Raw genomic sequence first — 18113 nt, 5'->3', positions numbered from 1 at the left:
ACCGACGCCAGTCTCAGGGGCTGGGGGGCAGTGGTTTTGGACCTGCACCTCCAGGGTTTATGGACCTCCGAGGAGTCTGCTTTGCCGATCAATATCCTGGAACTGCGGGCTGTGTGGAAAGTGATATCTCTGGCAGGAGAAAGATTGCAGGGTCTTCCTTTAAGGATTCAGACCGACAACGCCATGGCTGTGGCGTACCTAAATCATCAGGGAGGCACATGCAGCAAGCTGGCCATGTGGGAGGTTTCCCGGATCTTCTTGTGGGCGGAACAGAATGTTCCAGCGTTGTCAGCGATATTCATCCCGGGGGTGGAAAATATCGAGGCCGATTTCCTGAGCAGGGAGGAGCTGCTAGAAGGGGAATGGAGCCTGAACCCACAGGTGTTTCATCAGATTACACTGAAGTGGGGAACTCCGGAGGTGGTCCTGATGGCATCGAGGTTAAATCATCAGGTGCCCAGGTCCTATGCCAGGACAAGAGATCCACTGGCCGAAGCAGTGGATGCAATGACTATTCCCTGGGAGGGGAATCTGCTTTATGCCTTTCCGCCGTTTCCAATGCTGGCGAGAGTATTGAAAATAATCCAGTCCCAAGGAATTCCGGTGATGCTAGTAACCCCGGATTGGCCAAGGAGGTCCTGGTACTCGAGGCTTCAGAGATTGTCGGTGGACTCGTGGCATCTACCTCTGAGGTCAGATCTGTTAAACCAAGGGCCGTTCTTACACATGGATTCAGCTCGGCTAAATTTGATGGCTTGGCTATTGAAACCGCCATCTTGAAGAACAAGGGTTTCTCGGAGGCTGTGGTTAACACCATGGTAAAAGCTAGAAAGTCAGTGTCTTCAGCAAACTATTATAGGGTCTGGAAGACCTATATTAGGTGGTGTGAAAGGCAGAAGTCGCATACATCGCGGTTTCGACTTTCAAAATTGTTGGAGTTTTTGCAGGATGGTTTTTCGTCTGGGTTAAGCCTTCAATCACTCAAGGTACAGATATCGGCCTTTTCGATTTATTTCCAGAAAAGGATAGCTTTGCTACCGGAGGTGCAAACTTTCCTGCAAGGGGTTTCACGATTGAAAATTCCCTACAAGCAACCAGTGGCTCCATGGAATTTATCGCTGGTACTGGAGTGTCTTCAAAAGGTGCCCTTTGAGCCGCTGAGGTCGGCTGACCTTAAGTTCCTTACATGGAAGCTTGTATTTTTGTTGGCTGTTGCGTCAGCAGAGTATCAGAGTTGGGAGCGTTGTCATGCAAGTCTCCTTTTCTTATTTTTCATGATGACAGGGCTGTTTTTCGAACAGCACCCCAATTTTTGCCAAACGTAGTCTCTGCTTTTCATCTGAATCAGGAGATAGTTCTGCCTATGTTTCAACCCCCAGACGGTTCAAGAAAAAGGGACAAATTGAGGAATTTGGATGTGGACAGGGTGAAGGGTGTCAGGAAGACTGACACTTTGCTAGTCTTGTATGATGTGCACAAGATTGGTTGGCCTGCCTCTAAGCAGACCATTGCTAGGTGGTTGCGTTCTGTCATTGCCTTTGCATATACTAAGGTTGGTAGGCCTGTGCCGGCCAGGATTAATGCGCATACCACCAGGTCGGTCGCCACCTCTTGGCCGGTTCGACATGGGGCCACAGCTGAGCAGGTTTGCAGGGCCGCCACTTGGTCATCTGTTCACACTTTTGCCAAATTCCATAGGTTCCATGAGTTTGCATCGGAGGACGCATCATTCAGGCGAGCAGTGATGAGAGCTGCAGACCTGAGCGTACCCACCCAAAGGACCGGCTCTGGAACGTCCCAATGTTGAGCTGTGTCACCAGGACCATTGAAAGAGAAAAAGGGATTTTTGTAAGAACTTACCGTTCGAATCCCTTTATCTGATAACGTCCTGGTGACACAGCGATCCCTCCCTTACGCTCAGTAAGTATGCCAGTGTTCATGATGTTTCATGTTATATATGGTTGAAAAGTTATTTTTGAAATTGTGCATATAATATGTGCAGGCGTTTGTACTGAGTTAATGTATTCCAGTGGCTTTGAAAGATTGAACGGAGGAGTCTGGGATGCAGAAGGGAGGAGCCTACCCTCCAAAAGCTTTAGGATAGGTGCCTGGCTCCTACGGACCCTCCTACATCCCAATGTTGAGCTGTGTCACCAGGACCATATCAGAGAAAGGGATTCGAACGGTAAGTTCTTACAAAAATCCCCTTTTCTTGGATCCTGCCTAACAGAGGATCCATATATATATATATATATATATATAAAAAAAAAAATATATATATATATATATATATATATATATATATATATATGTGTGTAAATTCTACCATTAGAGCTGTGGCTTGCTCTATCATGCACGCAGCAGCTGAATTTGACTAAATTAAACTATTTTGAAATATAGTGCTAAATATTTTAAATTATAAACATTTTTTAGAACAGCACCAGCGACTTAGGGTTGGATATAACCTTAGGGATATACTGATATTCTGAGCATGCACAAGGATAGATTAAGGATTATAAAGGGTAACAGAGGCATTTGGTAACTCTTATAAGGCTATCGCCCACTGATAATGGGGGTATGAAGTCACTAAGTAGTTTGGCATGCTGTCAGTTCTAGATCTATGAGACATAGTTTACCTCACCCATTAACCCTTTGAGTGCCAACATATCTGTGAGCAAAATATCTGCTAAAAATGCCAGCACCACTCACATTTGTTATATAAACTGAATAAAAATGTTGCGGAAAAAAAATATTACATTTCCTATATAAGGTGAACATTACAGGTCATTATGATTATGATAGAGAAAAATGTTTGCTTGCCAAGTATTTTGACAAATTATCTTGGCACTCAAAGGGTTAGTGGATAAAGTAATTCATTATTATACATAAAATGTAACAGTTTCCAACACTGATTGCCAATCACTATTAGTAATGACACCAATATGAATACACAGTGTATGATCCCACTTTCATTCTAATATCATCGGTGTATATTAAATATACAGAAATCTGCAAGTCATGATCATCGCACAAAACCTGCAGTAGCTGTAGTAGGTGACAATCAACTCTCCACTTACCTCAAAATACATATCTGGAAAGAAGGGGAAGTCGTGCAGCTTCCGTTCCTCTTCTCCCCAGCTCTCATACAGGTACGTGTTTCTGACAAACATCTTCTCCTTCATACGGGGGTTTAGGTGCAAAGCAATGTTCTTGGAGCCACTAGGCTTTAGGTCAATGGCAAATCTATGAACAAAAAAGCATCGCAATCATTGGAAAAAGTGCACCTTTTGTTAATATCTAACAACATATACAGATTACGTGTTCGTTACCAAGGGAGCAGAGCATGTACCTTTTAGCATTCTTGTTTATTTCACCCTTTACAGCCACTGTTCTCCCAGGACATAGTGCATTGGGGAGGCTTCCTATGTAAGGAACTTCCTAAATAGGAGGGAAGATCAGCATATGGAATGACATACTGTAGCTAGCAACACAGATTGTTCACACACAACAATATTTTGCATGTATTTATATACGAGTGCACACACAAATATATTTAAATATAAACACATACACTACCGTTCAATAGTTTGGGGTCACTTAGAGATTTCCTTATTTATGTAAAATAGTCTACATTGAAGAGGTGTCCTTCGAGGCAGTCCCTAACACTTTTTTCCAGTCTTCCTCTGTCCAATGATTTTTTTCTGCCCATATTAATCTTTACCTTTTATCAGCCAGTCTCAGATATGGCTTATTCTTTGCCACTCTGCCTAGAAGGCCAGCATCCCGGAGTCGCCTCTTCCCTATAGATGTTGACACTGGCATTTTGCAGGTACCATTTAATGAAGTTGATGACCTGTGAGGCATCTTTTTCTCAAATTTGAGACTCTAATGTACTTGTCTTGCTCAGTTGTGCACCGGGGCCTACCACTTCTCCTCCTACTCTGGTTAGCGCCTGTTTGTGCTGTTCTCTAAAGGGAGTGGTGCTCACCGCTGTAGGAAAGTTAAATTTCTTGGCAATTTCTCTCATGGAATAGCCTTCATTTCTAAGAACAAGAATAGACTGTCACATGAATGTTCTCTTTTTCTGGCCATTTTGAGAGTATAATCAAACCCACAAATATGATGCTCCAGATGCTCAACTAGATCAAAGGAATGCCAGTTTTATAGCGTCTCTAACGAGCAAACCTGTTTTCAGCTGTGCTAACATAATTGCACAAGGGTTTTCTAATCATCCATTAGTCTTCTAACGTGATTAACAAACATGGTGGGGGAAATTTATTCGGATGAGAGATTCAGAAAGTGAGAGATTTGGTAAAAAATCTCCAGTGTTTTTAAAGCAGCAATCATTTACACTGCAAAACCTGTTGGATTTTGAAGTGTAAATGATTGCCGCTTTAAAAAAACTGGAGATTTCTTACCAAATATCTCACTTTCTGAATCTCTCATCCGATTAAATTTCACCTAATGTACCATTAGAACACTGGAGTGATGGTTGCTGGAAATGGGCCACTACACTTATGCAGATATTCCTTTAAAATTCAGACGTTTGCAGCTAATATACGGCCTTATTCTGGTTCACTCTTAGAGGCAAATTCCTTCTCAAATGGACAAAACCCAGTGCACTGCAGGTGGGGCAGATATAACATGTGCAGATAGAATTAGATTTGGGTGGGGTTTTTCTTCAAAATGAGATCTATATTGCATTGTAAAGCAGTCAGTATTTTCCCTGCACAGAAACAAAATAACTCACCCAAATCTAATTCTCTCTGCACAAGTTCCATCTGCCCTACCTGCAGTGCACATGGTTTTGTCCATTTGAGTAGGAATTTGCCTCTAAGAGTGAACCAGAATAAGGCCCATAGTATTTTACCACATTAACAATGTATATAGTGTATTTCTAATTAATTGAATGTTCTCTTCACTTAAAAAAAGTAAAAGCTTTACATTAAAAAAATAAGGAAATATCTAAGTGACCCCAAATGGAAGTGTATATACAAATATAATGAAGAAAGACCTGCACTCCACAATACAATGTAGAAAATTACTTGGGTACCTTCCAGGTAAGTAGGCAAACGACCCCTCACTGCACTAGAAGAATTGATGGGTGGAACTCCACAGTCTGTCTCCACAGACTGTGGAGTCTGTGCCTCCAATTAATTCTTCATATATAAGTAATGTGGAGAATCCAGACCAGGTTTTTGAGCAGTAGCAGAAGTAAGGTTGTTTAATCAGCAGCACCTGTGATCTCCTGATATAAGTGTTTCCAGGACAGAGGGAAAAGGCTCTTGAAGGTGGATTAGCTACCCAAGTGATAGGCCTGGGTGTGGGGCTATGCTAGGACAACTGGAGCATTTTGGAAAAGTCTGTATTTATAATATTTATGTGTGTAAACTCTACCTAACCAATAAGGGGACTGGCTGCAATTATCTGCATTTTTCAGAGTAGTGAACCCCAGCACAGAGCAAGTGACTGTAATATTGTGAGGAGATACTAATGGTCATCAGGTCTTTGCAATTATAATATGCTGAATATACAGGATCCATAGCAGCAGAGGGTCTACAGGGACATTTGGCTTGTTTCAAATGACACTGAGACTATATAAGATTATAACATTGAAAATTCAGATAAACATGGCCTCAAGATAATCAAAGTTAGTTATGTTTCAATAGTTAAGAAAAGTAGTTTCTAGGATTTTAAAATAACTTGTATTTCCATTAGCTGATAATTTTTATGAATGTGTGATTTTTTTTTCTGTATGTTGGGTTGCACCCAAAATAAAATACATATATGGCAGTGTGTATATTTTTGTGTTCATTTTTATTTGGGCAGCACAGACGGTGTAATGGTTAGCATTACTACCTCACAGCGCTGAGGTCATCGGTTCAATTGCCACCATGGCCTAAACTTTGTGGAGTTTGTATAATCTCCCCGTGCTTGCCTGGGTTTACTCGGTTTCCTCCCACAATCCAAAAATATACTGGTTGGTTAATTGGCTTCCAACAAAAATTAACCCCTAGAGTGAATGTGTGTGCATGTACATGTGGTAGGGAATATAGATTGTAAGCTCTACTGGGGCAGGGACTGATGTGGATTTTCAAATATTCTATATAAGAAACTGCTAATAAATAAATAAAATAATAAATGAAACTGTGAATTGGTCTGATTGAGTTGTAGATGACAGATTATCTGCCACCAATTTTTGTTTTTTGGTTGCCATACTTGTTCAGTGAGGCCAACTCGGTTCATATGACCCTCAACCAGAAGGGAGAGTCTATGTATTTTACTTTAAGGGCCAAGGTACAGGCTCATGTCATTGTTAACACTTCAATGAGTGGCATTTTTCCAAAAACAACTCTGATTAAAGCTCAGTTAGCTGCTTTGATCAAAAAGTAGCTAAAACCAGAGGAAACTTAACCCAACCGATACCTCCCGGCCCCTCTGCCTCCCTGCACCCTCCCTCCCCTAGCTTGTCTGCATATCAATTCAATCTATTTCAGAATACAGCCCTGATTATCCCTACTTTAGTATTGGAAAGGGAATTCTTAAGAACTTATATGTCATCATAATACTGTAGTTTTAAGATGCTGAAAAACATTAACCCCCGATCGTCTCCCTAAACAATATGTTTTTCAATTTTAGTTATGTCAACATAAAAAGACGACCAATGTGCATAATGGAACACCGGTGAGCCTGATTATACAGAATAGCCTTATAATAAAACAGCAACTGTAACACAGAACACACAGGGGTCAAATTACTATGGGAGTTCTATTGAATATGGGACATTGCCCATAGCAACCAGATTCTACTTATTTAGCACATTCTAGAAGATAATAAATAGAATCTGATAAGTTGCTATGGACAACATCCCATCTTAAATAGAACTCCCGTCTTAGTCAATTTATTCCACAGAATACTCACAAATGTCAAACTCTCCTGTGATGCTCCCTAGTAACAAAAAAACAAAAACAAACATAAAATTACTATAATAATAAAATCACATAAATTGTTTATCACAAATGTCAGGAGTTTACCTGACTGCCATCCAGAGTACTGAGTGCCAGAGATGTTGGTTGTGAGCCCAGCTGGGTCTATAAGAGGAGAGGGTGTTGATTAATTAATATATATATATATAGTAATACAATGTATAATGTATTACAAAACCAGCAAAAAAAGATTAACTAAAGATTGTTAGGGGTACGTTTTCTATGATGTTCTAGTTGAAGATGGGATGTTGCCCATAGCAACCATTTGGATTCTACTTATTTATTTAGCACATTCTAGAAGAGAACAGCTAGAATATAACTGGTTGCTATGGGCAATATCCCATCTTCAACAGAACTCCAGCCAGAAAATATACCCCTTAGATTCTTGTAGGGTCCAAGTAAAAAATAAAAAAAACAGTAGCAAGATAAAAACAACATACTGTGTGGTTTGCTATTCCAATTGTGTTAATTGTCACATTCCCATATATACCAAGAGTATCGATTTTTTCCAGGTTGATTCTGTGTCTGTAAGAGAGCAAGTGTTTGCCGTTTGAAGAAACCTACAAAACATTTTGCAAATGTTTATGAAGAGAAACAGGTTGTGCTAATATATACAATCAATGTAAGGCCTTTCAAATGTAACATAGAAACTAGAATGATAAAACAGAAATAATTATACAAACAATAATATAGAATATCCATCGTCACAAATTGTAACAGGTCTGAAACCTTGTATTGTAGTAGACATTGACTTTGAGTAGATTTAGTAGATCTAAATATGAGATTTACTATTTTTCTAATCACCATACTCTCTTAAGCCGGGTACACACTACGCAATGTGTGCACCCGAACATATGGTCAAGGACCCAACGTAGTGCCGGCATTGGCAAGTGCATACATATTTGCTAATGCAAGAGGGAGTGAACAGCAGGGGGGGGGGGGGGGGGGGAGAGTGGGGGCCATGCTGCAGAACCCTTTTTAACAATGCCCGGTACTTCTGTAGTTTCACGGCGCCACCGCGCGCACAGTCTGTAACAGAAACTTGGCAGCCTGCCAGAGGCGTGCCGCTCTAGCTCTGTCTGACTGAGCTTGTGCCGCTCTAGCTGTACGTAAACAGCGTAGCGGCCGGCAAGCAGCAGCAGCAGCAGCGCTGCCCAGGCGCTGACAGGTCAATGTCACTGTGGCACTTGTAGTTCCACAGTGAAATAGGCAGCGCCTGGGCACCGCTGACAACGGGAGTATGTTAAAGTGGACACCCCGGCACAGCGATGCCGGGGCTTCTAAACTGTACGCGAGATTCAGACGCAACTGCGTCTGAATCTCGAGTCACATACTGTAGATAGCCGCTAAGAAGTTTAGGTGGCCCTAGGGGAACACTATTGAAACCCACCCTCAGTGCCACTAGTGGACGCCACAGCTGTGGACCGTGTAAATCCCACTATCCATGCCCACCCGAAGCATGGCGAACGCAGCGAGCCCCGCGTGGGGCGGCAGTACGCGTCCTACGACCTTTTCATACCCCCACTATCCACGTCGGCGTGGAGTTGAGAATAGATTAGTGTGGCGAGCCCGAAGCGTGGCGAGCCCCGCGAGGGGACGTGGATACCTTCACAGCTATCCGCGTCCCCTCGCGGGCTTCACAGGTGTCAGCGTCCGCTCGCCACGCACCGAGCCCGAAGCGTGGCGAGCGGACGCTGACACCTGTGAAGCCCGCGAGGGGACGCGGATAGCTGTGAAGGTATCCGCGTGCGCTCGCCACGCTTTGGGCTCGCTGCGCTCGCCACACGAATCTATTCTCAACTCCACGCCGACGTGGATAGTGGGGGTATGAAAAGGTCGTAGGACGCGTACCGCCGCCGCTCGCCACGCTTCGGGTGGGCGTGGATAGTGGGATTTACACGGTCCACAGCTGTGGCGTCCACTAGTGGCACTGAGGGTGGGTTTCAATAGTGTTCCCCTAGGGCCACGTCTGAATCCAGGCTTTCCGGCTTCTTAGCGGCTATCTATGTGACTCGAGATTCAGACGCAGTTGCGTCTGAATCTCGCGTACAGTTTAGAAGCCCCGGCATCGCTGTGCCGGGGTGTCCACTTTAACATACCCCCGTTGTCAGCGGTGCCCAGGCGCTGCCTATTTCACTGTGGAACTACAAGTGCCACAGTGACATTGACCTGTCAGCGCCTGGGCAGCGCTGCTGCTGGCCGGCCGCTACACTGTTTACATACAGCTAGAGCGGCACAAGCTCAGTCAGACAGAGCTAGAGCGGCACGCGCACAGTGAAACAGAGCCTCTGGCAGGCTGCCAAGTTTCTGTTACAGACTGTGCGCGCGGTGGCGCCGTGAAACTACAGAAGTACCCAATGCCCTCCCTCGCCTGTACAGGCATGATGACAGAGGGCATCGTTAAAGACCTGCGGGAGCGCGCATATATGCTGATGTTTAGCATTTTAAACAATATCACCAGAAGTGAGCGATATTGGTGAAGTAATTAATGCCACAGTCAATTTAATTTAACCCTTTGCGGTCCAATTTTAGTTTCTCTTCTTCCGCCAGGCACATTTCTTTTGGAACAAGAAGTACACAGAAGTGACAGTAGAGGGCAGCAGCTTACTGTAACTCAGGGGTTCCCAATCTTTTTCTAATCACGGCACCCTAGGGTATCAGAATTTTTCCACGGCACCCTTAGCAGCAATGGTTTAATCCAGAAATAATTGATCATAAATAATTTGAATTGGTCCTGGTCGACGAACCCATGGCACCCCTGCAAGTTTCCCGAGGCACCCCAGGGAGCCTAGGCGCACAGTTTGGGAACCACTGCTGTAACTACTTTGTAACTAAAAATAATGGAAAAAAAAAACTAAAACTTAAAAAAAAAAAAAAGCTAATGTAAAATATAACATATCACTATGGCATTGTGTCCACCCTAATGGGTCTCTACTAGGACTTTACCCAGCAGTTTGCTGTCACCTGGTGATAGAGAGCCCATTATAAATCCTGCTGCAAACAAAAAAACCATACACATAATTGTAAACAAGTGTAAATGAGCTAGCTACTGATTTGTAGCATAGTAGAAAGTGACAAGTTATTGAGGAAGAGCAGTTACAGGGACTATAGCACCAGTCGTACACTTTAAGAACATTTATTTAAACCTAAAGCAAAAAATAATAAAGTGCATAAGATGAGATCGTAATGAGAGGTTGAGGATTGATGTGAGCAGATATACAACAACGCACCTGGAATTTATGAGAAAAAACAAGAAATATGACTTCGAATGGCTTTCCTTTTGTGAAAGGCATTTGGTATGTTTTTTCTTCCCAGCCCCATTTTTCGTCCTGTAAAGTGTTACACACTATCAGTCCTGAACGTTTCCAACGAGGGTTAAAATGGAAGGCCACATCAGAGCGAGGCTTCACACTGCTCCCGCACTGAAAGTCTATCTGGAACCTAAGATTAAAAACATACACCAATCTTGAAAGAACAGTATTTAAAAACATGAAGATGCCGCTGTACAAAGCATTGGAGAGTGATAAAGTGGAAAGAGAGAAACCAAGTAATCGGGTAGTATGAAGCAGTAAAAAGCATGGACAGGTTTGACAGTGGAGAAGTTGTTCATGACAACCAATCAGCTGCTACCTAGAATTTTATAAAATGCACTTGAGAAATGTTACATTAAAGCTGATTGGTTGAAATAGGCAACTTCTCCACTTGCTTACTTCACCACTATTTTTACTGCTCCAAACATTTACCCATCTGCTCATGCAATTCTTCAAACACAGCCTGTGAAATGGCAGTTAGGGTCTGATTGGCTGGTAATTTGGGGCCTGTTAATCAATGAGTTGAAATCTTGTGAATGATAAAACCTGCTGCAATGATAAATGTTGCTCAAGCCAATCAGTTCCCAATTGTGATTTGTTTTTAAATACATAACAGGAGATGAACATATGCAATGAGCCCCTTTATCAATCTTCAGGGCTTAACAATTCTCCCCCTACGTCTTAACCAGTATTTAAATACCTAACTGTCAGCGCAACTTAACATTTCTTCTACTATTAGTAATCATTTCGGCCATTTGATGAGAATCCCTGACAAGATGTGCTTTAGGCTTGCATAGGATTCAATAACAGCAGGTTGTGTTGCTCCCTCTGCTTTCATATAATTAAGCCGTCGCTATTAAAAGACCTGCAATCAACAGCATTAGGTCAACATGGGAAAGGTTGACAGTCAAAAGGTCCACATGGGGGTTATCATTTTTTATACCCAAATGTTGACACAGTAGACATGGATACCGTAACTTAGCACTGCATGCGCTCGCCATGCTTTAGGCACGGTGCCTCGCTATGCTCGGCATGCCATTTTATTCTCTCTCAACCCCCTTGTGGATGGTAGGGCATGAAATACTCAGGCACATGTCGGCTCAGAAAAAAAAAACATGTCAACCTTTTGACTGTCGACCTTTCCTATGTTGACATAATGCTTGTGTCAACCTTATCACCATGTTGACCTTTTGACTATCGACCTAACCCCATGTCGACCTTCAGTCGTGTCAACCTTCAGTGGTGTCAACCTAATGCTTAGTGACCGCATTCCCAGTACACTGGTATTTCTGCTCGTACCTAAAGAAAATCACGGGGGACTGGAAGGGAGTGACTGAGGCTTTTAGTTTGCACCTGAATAGGTGGTCATTTACATTTTAAAAGTTTTCTAATGTAACAATGTCAGAAAATAGTGCAGTACATCTGGTTCCCTCCTCCTAATTACATTGTAATTAATGCACAAAATTCGTAAGTAGCAAAAAAAACGGTACTTGTGAGTTATCTGGGCGCCCGATGTGGAAATCGGATGTCAGTACAATAAGCATACGATGCGACGCGATTTGCCATTGCGTCGTAATCGCGTCGCATCGTATGCTATTGTATGGTATACAATGGCATGCGATGCGACGCGACGCGATTTTTACACTTCCCGCCCATTTTTAAACCCGCCCTCTGCCACATCTGGCACAAAATCACTGTGAGTGAGTTTTGACAGGAGAAAACAAGTGATTTGCAGTGTTGCTGTGTCTCAGAGTATTTGTGAGGTGAAATTTCTGACATTTGCCCCATATTGCCCCATTTTGCCCCTTACACCCTATTTCCCAGTATGGCTTTGGTGGACAGTATCTTCAGCCTCCCCAAAACTGAAGAGGATACAGTTCAATTCATGCAGGACAATGGGCTGCTTCCATCCACAGCTACCTGTCCAAATGGACACCCAATGCGCCTGTCTGTAAAAGAGCGGAAATGGCGCTGCTACATCAAAAGTTGTGGGAAAAAGCAGAGTCTGCGGGCCTCGCTATTTTACCCCGGATGCAGGCTGCCATTTATGACCATACTGCGCTTTATTTTCTGTTGGTGTGATGAACTCACATCGATAGAGTTTTGCACCAAGAATTTAAAGATATGTAATAAAAGCACTATTTTTTACAATGCATTGATGCGGTAGGCATGTCAATGCGACCTGATGTCCCAGCCTCGACGCCAGATTGGTGGACCAGGGAAAATAGTGGAAGTTGATGAGACACTCTTCGCAAAGAGACAAGCCAATGTCGGCAGAGTTCTCCCACAGCAGTGGGTGTTTGGAGGAGTGTGTCGTGAAACAGGGGACTGTTTTATGCTACCAGTGGAGAAGCGAGATGCGACAACTCTGATTAATGCAATTGTGGAGCACATCGAGCCTGGCAGTACAATTGTCAGCGATTGCTGGCGGGCGTACAAAACCGCAGAACTGGAGCGGGCTGGATACAGTCACTTGAGAGTGAACCACAGATACAATTTTGTGGACCCGGACACTGGAGCACACACCCAAAACATCGAAAGACTATGGGGATGTGCAAAATGGCGGAACAAACGCCAGCGGGGCACAGCCCGCCATCACCTGGACTCTTATATGCAGGAGTTTGTGTGGCGAAAGTGCCTGGCGGGGGACAGCCCATTTAACCGCATTCTACATGCACTCAGTTTGTTGGAAAAATAATTACGGTGATTAATTATTGTGTGCTATGTGTTGCTGTTGTTATAATTTATTTGGCTACATAATTACGGTGAGTAATTATTGTATGCTATGTGTTGTTGTTATTATTTCTGATATATGCTAATTACAGTTATTCCTTAAATTCTGTTGTCCTTAATGTGTCAGAAATGAATGATATTGATGAATGATATTGGATGTTCACAACCAAGCCACTATCAACATGAACCCGAAGCGTGGCGAGCGCAGCGAGCCCGCGTCCTCCGACCTTTTCATGCCCTACTATCCACTAGGGCGTGGAGTGAGAATAGAATAGTGTGGCGAGCGCAGCGAGCCACCGCGACCCGAAGCGTGGCGAGCGCAGCGAGCCCCGCGAGGGGACGCAGATACCTTCACAGGTGAGCACATACCTTCGTGGGCTTCACAGGTATCCGTGTCCCCTCGCCACGCTTCGGGCCTCGGTGGCTCGCTGCGCTCGCCACACTATTCTATTCTCACTCCACGCCCTAGTGGATAGTAGGGCATGAAAAGGTCGGAGGACACGTACCGCTGCACTCGCCACGCTTCGGGTTGGCGTCAATAGTGGAGTGGCGTTAACAATGGGGATGGGATTTACGTTTTGTCACTTTTTGGGGGTTTTGCCCTGCTAAAATCGGGTGCTGATCTCGTTGCGTCGCATCGCTCGCCATGTGGTTAACATGCGATGCGACGTGATCAGATCAGATGGTACCCGATGTAAAATCGGGCTCGGGTGCTGATCTCGTCGCATCGCATGCCATTTGGTTAACACACGATGCGACGCGATCCGATCCGATGGTATACGATCAAAAATCGGGCGCCCAGATAACTCACAAGTACCAAAAAAACACCTGGATCCATGTTGCAGCCGTTTTTTGCCACTTTTTGCCAATGCAAAGTGAAAAGGCACTGGCAAAAAATACATTCAATAGCTAAGAAACCGGAGGCAATTGAATAGTCGAAGACCTTAATTAGTTCAGTACTCGAAAATAAGTAATAGAAAATACTCTACATGCTTTTACTTGGAGAAATACACATGCTATTACCATTTTTCATTTACTAATGAAAGGTCTAAAATTGAATTCTGTGACACCTTATAACAGCCTCCTATACCGTTATTACGGTCCCCTAAATGCCTTTTAAGGCCACTTGCAACCTTATTTAACACTTTTTTATTTTTTCATGGATGATTTCCACTCTTTCCTGCAGATCACACACCACAGAGTTAATGCGGGATATCCACAAATTTTTTCTCAGTGATCTGCATGAGTTACCGGAATTTAACTTTATTATTAAAAATACTGTATCACTTGAAGGGCTAAATGTATTGCTGCCCAAGTTCGGCGGCCGTGCGGGATGCTAGCCGAACTCAGAAGTTTTTTAAAGGGGCTATCATTTACAAGGCAAAACCATGCCTCGTAAGTGATTGCCCCTTTAAAACAATGTCCTAGTTCAGCCGGTATCCCGTATGGCCCCAAACATGGGCAGAAATACATTTGGCCAGAAGTGTGTAGATTATGATCCCGCAACCTCACAGAGCAAAAATTGTGGTTACATTATTCCGGCCCTACATATCATATTGTAAAATTATTATAAAGTAGAATTAATAAAATAAAAATGTATTTTTTCTACCACTTAATTTGAAAGCAGTTGCAAAATATTACAATGTATAGAGCATAAAAACGTGTTTTGTGAGTGGTATGGATTCTAATCATAAAGGCTTCCTTTCTCCCAACATGAATGAATTGCCTACATAAATCTTGTATGTATGTTCTGATTTATTTTCCTAAAAAGTCTCTTCCCTTCCAAAAAATTGTCAATGCTTTTGTAAATCATCTTGAGTAAATACCTGTCTGCATCGTTAGCAACAGACCCATGGATCACCACCATAGTACCTGGTTCCAGGCCTCCAAAAATTGTGCCAACATATGGAATGATCTGTAACGAAAAGCGGGTTAGAAACAAGCACAAAAGCGAAAATGTCTCCTTCTATACAAAACCACAGTTGACAAGAAAAGATCGGGAAATTTTAAATACGAGCATATTAAAACATGGCCAAGGCAACCAAAATATTCAAAATCGAAATGAATTACTGTTAATTTTAAATTATTAATTATAATACACACACAATTATTAATTATAATACACACAGGGCCGGGGGCCACCACTAGGCAGCTTAAGGCATTTGCATATGGGCGCTGGCCACTGGAGAGCGGCACTGAGTAGCAGGAAAGAAGTTACCTGCTGCAAGGAGCAGGAAAGCAGCCACCCACCCATTAATCATCCCAGCCAGCCCAGGGAACTATCTTCAGTGAAAAGTAAGCTCTCCCTCACACTACCAGCACCCCCACCACGGAGCAGGTCAGCGGCTGAGGGTAGTAGCAGCACCCCATCTAGCCACGAGTAGTAGTAGAAGACAGGGGCAGTACAGTGTAGCTTTACCCATGGCGTATAGAGGACATTCAGTTGATATTTGTATCCTAATAACCCCCTACAACTACTTTGGCAACATTATACCCCCCAGTTTCTTTTCAAAATGCACCAAGATGTATGCTCATTGGGGACATGGCTTCACTGGCCGAGTGAGCGGACGTTCTCCTTTGCTGCTCCCCGGTACAGCCATCCTATATACCCATCCTGTAGACATTTACCAGGTTCTGGCTGCTTGTGGAGGAGGGGAAACCCCCTGGGCACATCCCTGTTGCCTCAGATCCCGACTGTGCCCACCCGCTGTCACTATATCGGGCCTGACACTGTGCAGCTGCTGGGAAGAGGCCGGATGCCGGCGCCATCTTGCTTCACCTCCTGACCTACACAGACGCCGAGTTCCGGAGCTCCTGGTGGCTGTGCTCCTGCTCGGCCATACCCGAAAACCCTAATCGGCATTCGCTTGACCTGCCACCTCGCACAGATCAGCTTGAAGTGGTAGCTGCTGCAGCCTGCCGCCCGGAGACAGCTCAATCCAGCCGCAAGTCATACGGCTCAGGGAGAAGCCACAGCCATTTTGGCCAGTAAGGTATTGACTCAAGCCGCCTCCTGCTTTCACAGGTCTGGGCTACATATCCTCCCTCTATTATACTGGGACACATACAGTAATATACCAGTGCACTCACCTCAATATTACGGAGGTCAAGTACTAGCAAAAGCCTGCTCAAGTGCTCTGTTCTGCAAACATGGCTCTTTCCCTTATCCTTGAATCCATCCAAAACTCCACCCAGAGGATCCTCCATGTCCTTGAGGGGCTACAAGTGGTAAAATCCTCCCTCTCTTCTCCCTTGGATAAGGGTGTTGACGAGACTGCAGATGCCACATTTATTTGTTCTAATTATGCTAACTTTGCAGAACCTATGCGCCCCGTGTTCATGCAAGAGACAAGATCACTTGCTATCTCTACAACTGCGAGCGTTAAAGGCAGAGGTGGTACTTATTCTCCTGACTCCGATACTCCTCTAATATATTCCGGATCTGCAGCTTTCTACAAAGGGACACTTCTCTGTTTCCACACCACTGAACCGTCCGTGGATCGTGACGGAACTACTATATCCCTGTGGGACAAACCTATTACGCCTGCTGATTCTCTGCGAAATGGGATCAGTCCTGTGTCCAGTCCTGACCCCAGTCTGCTGGCCCGCTATCATTCCACATTGAAACACTGCGGTCCGACCACACTGCTTCAAGTACTGCTGCCCTTATTTCTACAGAGTATGCCACCACCTCTGATATGTCCATATGCTGGATGTTTTGCTATGTGTTCTGGACTAAACGGAAAGGGGACTATCACTATAATTATCCCATATCGCAACGATTCCAGGTGGCCAGACTGACGATTTGCTTTATTCTGTTAATGGAAAGGATTTTTCCTAATGCGACCGACTTACGTTATATTGCAATCTGTTGCCTATCCCTATCATATCCTGCTTTAAATTTATTTGCCTCTACCTATCTGCTGATATTAGTATATTCTGTGTTTTTTTTTTTATATGACTATATACCTGATACTTGTAATAATTTTCCTGCTCATATTCCTGGTGGGAGAGCCGGAGACAGCTCGGTTAAGGTCATTGGTCTTCTGTCTCTTAATAGTATAATGTTTATCCTTTTTTTTTTTCTTTTTCCTCAAGGACCCAAAGATCGTCCGGACTAATCTTGCACATTCTAGCGCTACTGTTATATTTTGATTATGTTTATCCGGTGAATATATAGGTCACTGCCCTGTTAGTCAATATGTCTCTTATCAGTTTCTGTTATATATGGGGGGGGGGGGGGGGGGGGGATAGGTGTTATATAGACTGGGTATTGTGTTAGCTGGGTGGGTAAGATGGGAGAGGTAGGTTAGTTTTCTTTAGGCTGGATTATCTTATATAGCTAATGGCCACTGGCCACTGATGTGCCTTATCCTATACCATATAGCAATTAGAGGGGTAGGGTTAGTTATGGTTCGGGGGGGATCCAGGTACGCCTAAGTTGGGGGTGGATTGTACAGGGTGGGGGGTTTTGTGGTAGGGTTTTTTGGGCTTATGGGGAGGTATTTTGCTTTAAATTTGACACGCCGATACTAATAGTCAATTTTGCTATTTCAATCTACTTGTTATATGCACATTCTCTTTTAGAATATATGCAAAGTAATCCTAGATATCCTAATGCGATAAGACACCATATGCACCTATGTCTCAATATGCTGGTCACCTACTCGAATGGCGCCTTCAGGTATTTTTCTGTACTACAACTCCTGCAGGACATGTGGTCCTTGAAATGTGTTTATTCATTGCTACTTACGCTGTATTATATACTCTAACTGATGCATAATGCATGTGTATCGACGGGTCTGCCCGTTCGGGCACTTGTGCTTTGAAAATTAATAAAAACTACTGAATTTAAAAGATGTATGCTCATCACTGCCTCTCAACAGCCAATAATCCAAATGCATATGTTTTAAATACAAAAAAATATTTTTTGGTTTGTAATAGAACCAAAATAAAAGTCATTACCGGGTCCAGAATGGTCATCTGCAGCTCCGTACCAGACATCTTTCTCTTTTAGGGAAATACTGAAAGAAGTGTATTGTTACTTTTAGGTAGTCTGTATACAGTTATATTTGCTAATTCA

General features: G+C 43.5%; 1 protein-coding gene across 3 annotated transcripts in view; it reads right to left on the bottom strand.

Annotated features, from left to right (window-relative positions):
* The window catches only part of LGALS8 (galectin 8), a 42166-nt gene that overhangs the window by 10340 nt on the left and 13713 nt on the right, over nucleotides 1-18113 (bottom strand). For 2 of the 3 annotated variants that reach the window (XM_083176088.1, XM_083176089.1), the window contains exons 2-9: nucleotides 17996-18054; nucleotides 14857-14945; nucleotides 10217-10427; nucleotides 7427-7546; nucleotides 7035-7091; nucleotides 6922-6948; nucleotides 3350-3438; nucleotides 3078-3243 (exon numbers count right to left, since the gene is read on the bottom strand). In XM_083176088.1, the coding sequence (XP_083032214.1) occupies nucleotides 3078-3243; nucleotides 3350-3438; nucleotides 6922-6948; nucleotides 7035-7091; nucleotides 7427-7546; nucleotides 10217-10427; nucleotides 14857-14945; nucleotides 17996-18034 (798 nt within the window). In that variant the 5' untranslated portion in view covers nucleotides 18035-18054. The remainder of the gene's footprint in view (nucleotides 1-3077; nucleotides 3244-3349; nucleotides 3439-6921; nucleotides 6949-7034; nucleotides 7092-7426; nucleotides 7547-10216; nucleotides 10428-14856; nucleotides 14946-17995; nucleotides 18055-18113) is intronic. The other variant, XM_083176090.1, reaches the window with a different exon arrangement.

The sequence above is a fragment of the Crinia signifera genome, chromosome 3 (genome assembly GCF_055691185.1).
Source record: "Crinia signifera chromosome 3, ASM5569118v1, whole genome shotgun sequence".
NCBI lineage: Eukaryota > Metazoa > Chordata > Amphibia > Anura > Myobatrachidae > Crinia > Crinia signifera.
This window is presented reverse-complemented; position numbering and strand designations above follow the sequence as displayed.